Raw genomic sequence first — 1,682 nt, 5'->3', positions numbered from 1 at the left:
CTGCTTCCTGCCCTGCTTGAGTTCCAGTCCTGACTTCCTTTGGTGATGAACAGCAATGTGGAAGTACAAGCTGAATAAACCCTTTCCTCCCCAACTTGCTTCTTGGTCATGATGTTTGTGCAGGAATAGACTGACTCCCCTGACTAAGACATGTAGTTTTCCATCTGCCTTTCTCTCTGATTGCTTCAGTATATAGTTCCTCCCCCAGCTGCTTTTAAGAAAGGATGATTTGTCGACCTGCTGAATACTTTGCTAAGTATATATCTTTATGATATATTTTATATGTCTAAGAATATTCTAAGCATATAATACCCATCTTTATTGGTTGAACAAATTTTTGTTGAAATGGAAAAAGTGCTTAACTTAGTTTGTGAAGACTTTAAAGATAACAAGAGTCTGACAAGCAGAAACCTGAAGAGGAGTCTATAAGGCTCAGAAAATGGGAGAATTTTGTAACCTCCTCCCATGCTTATGGCACTGGAATTAGTTTGATAACATTGTAAAATCTGTTGCTGTCCTATAATATTATACAAACATTAGAATATGAGTTGTAACAAGAATAGCAGATGAGGTTGATTATTTTTAGGTGCACCATTTTGTATTAACCCACTTTTTTTTTTTTTTTCTGACAAGCTACCAGGTGATCAGCACTCCGACAGACTTTTTTATGGTAATGGAATATGTGTCTGGAGGTGAATTATTTGACTACATCTGCAAACATGGACGGGTGAGTGACATATTTTCTAGGGTATCTTTCAGCCCCAAGCTAAGAAAGTGGAAGGAACTGGAAGTAGCTAACCACAAACATATCTCCAGTGCTTTTACAGTTTCTGTAACATCAACTACACACACAGGACGTATTTCCTTTCTTGAGAAATATGCCTTTTGCTCACTAATTTGGAAACTATATCTCACTTAATCGCCAAGTGATTCTTGTACTTTTCACAATCTGTTCTGTATAAAATCATCTTGAAGCTTCAATTATTTTCTTTTCTTAGCATTTTTCACATAAGATCTGTTTTAGTTGACTGCCCCAAAACATTGTGCATATTTAATATTGGTTGAAAATTAAACATCATTGCCAAGCAGCCAAGCAAAAAAATCCATCGAGTACTATTTTGAGCTTTGGCAAGGTTTTAGCTGGTTTGCTTTTTCTGACATGTTGGATTTCTAATTAGTCCATTTTAATTAGCCTGATCAGTTATATTTAGACTTGTTACAAAGCTGAAGCGCATAATAAATGATGCCCCAGATAGTCTTGATGCAGCTTCTTTTCCTGCTTGCTAGGTTGAAGAGGTGGAAGCTCGCCGGCTCTTCCAGCAGATCCTGTCTGCCGTGGATTACTGTCACAGGCATATGGTTGTCCACAGGGACTTGAAACCAGAGAATGTGCTGCTGGATGCCCAGATGAACGCTAAGATAGCTGACTTTGGTACGCCACTCCAGGGTTGCCCAGGGCTGTGTAGTACCTGTAAAACTGACCAGTATCTTCGTTTACAGAACTAAGAACTTTCCAATTCACCCTCCCAAATCTGCACCACAAAAAGGGATTGATTGCAGTTCACACTGGTCTATTTTGTTTATTGAAATTCACTTAAATAGTAGAGATTTCTAGAAAACAGATCCACTTGACATGCCTTTCCTCCTAAGGAAATGGTGCCTGTTTTGTTTTGTTTTGTTTT

General features: G+C 38.3%; 1 protein-coding gene across 4 annotated transcripts in view; it reads left to right on the top strand.

Moving 5' to 3' along the window:
* Nucleotides 1–1,682, top strand: part of Prkaa2 (protein kinase AMP-activated catalytic subunit alpha 2) — a 75,035-nt gene that overhangs the window by 49,703 nt on the left and 23,650 nt on the right. For all 4 annotated transcript variants that reach the window (XM_021200108.2, XM_029539581.1, XM_029539580.1 and 1 more), the window contains 2 exons: nucleotides 634–727; nucleotides 1,288–1,432. In XM_021200108.2, coding sequence (XP_021055767.1) covers nucleotides 634–727; nucleotides 1,288–1,432 — 239 coding nt within the window. The remainder of the gene's footprint in view (nucleotides 1–633; nucleotides 728–1,287; nucleotides 1,433–1,682) is intronic.

Source organism: Mus pahari, chromosome 6 (genome assembly GCF_900095145.1).
Source record: "Mus pahari chromosome 6, PAHARI_EIJ_v1.1, whole genome shotgun sequence".
Taxonomy (NCBI): Eukaryota; Metazoa; Chordata; class Mammalia; order Rodentia; family Muridae; genus Mus; species Mus pahari.
The sequence above is the reverse complement of the archived record's forward strand: the minus strand, read 5'-3'. Positions and strand labels throughout refer to the sequence as shown.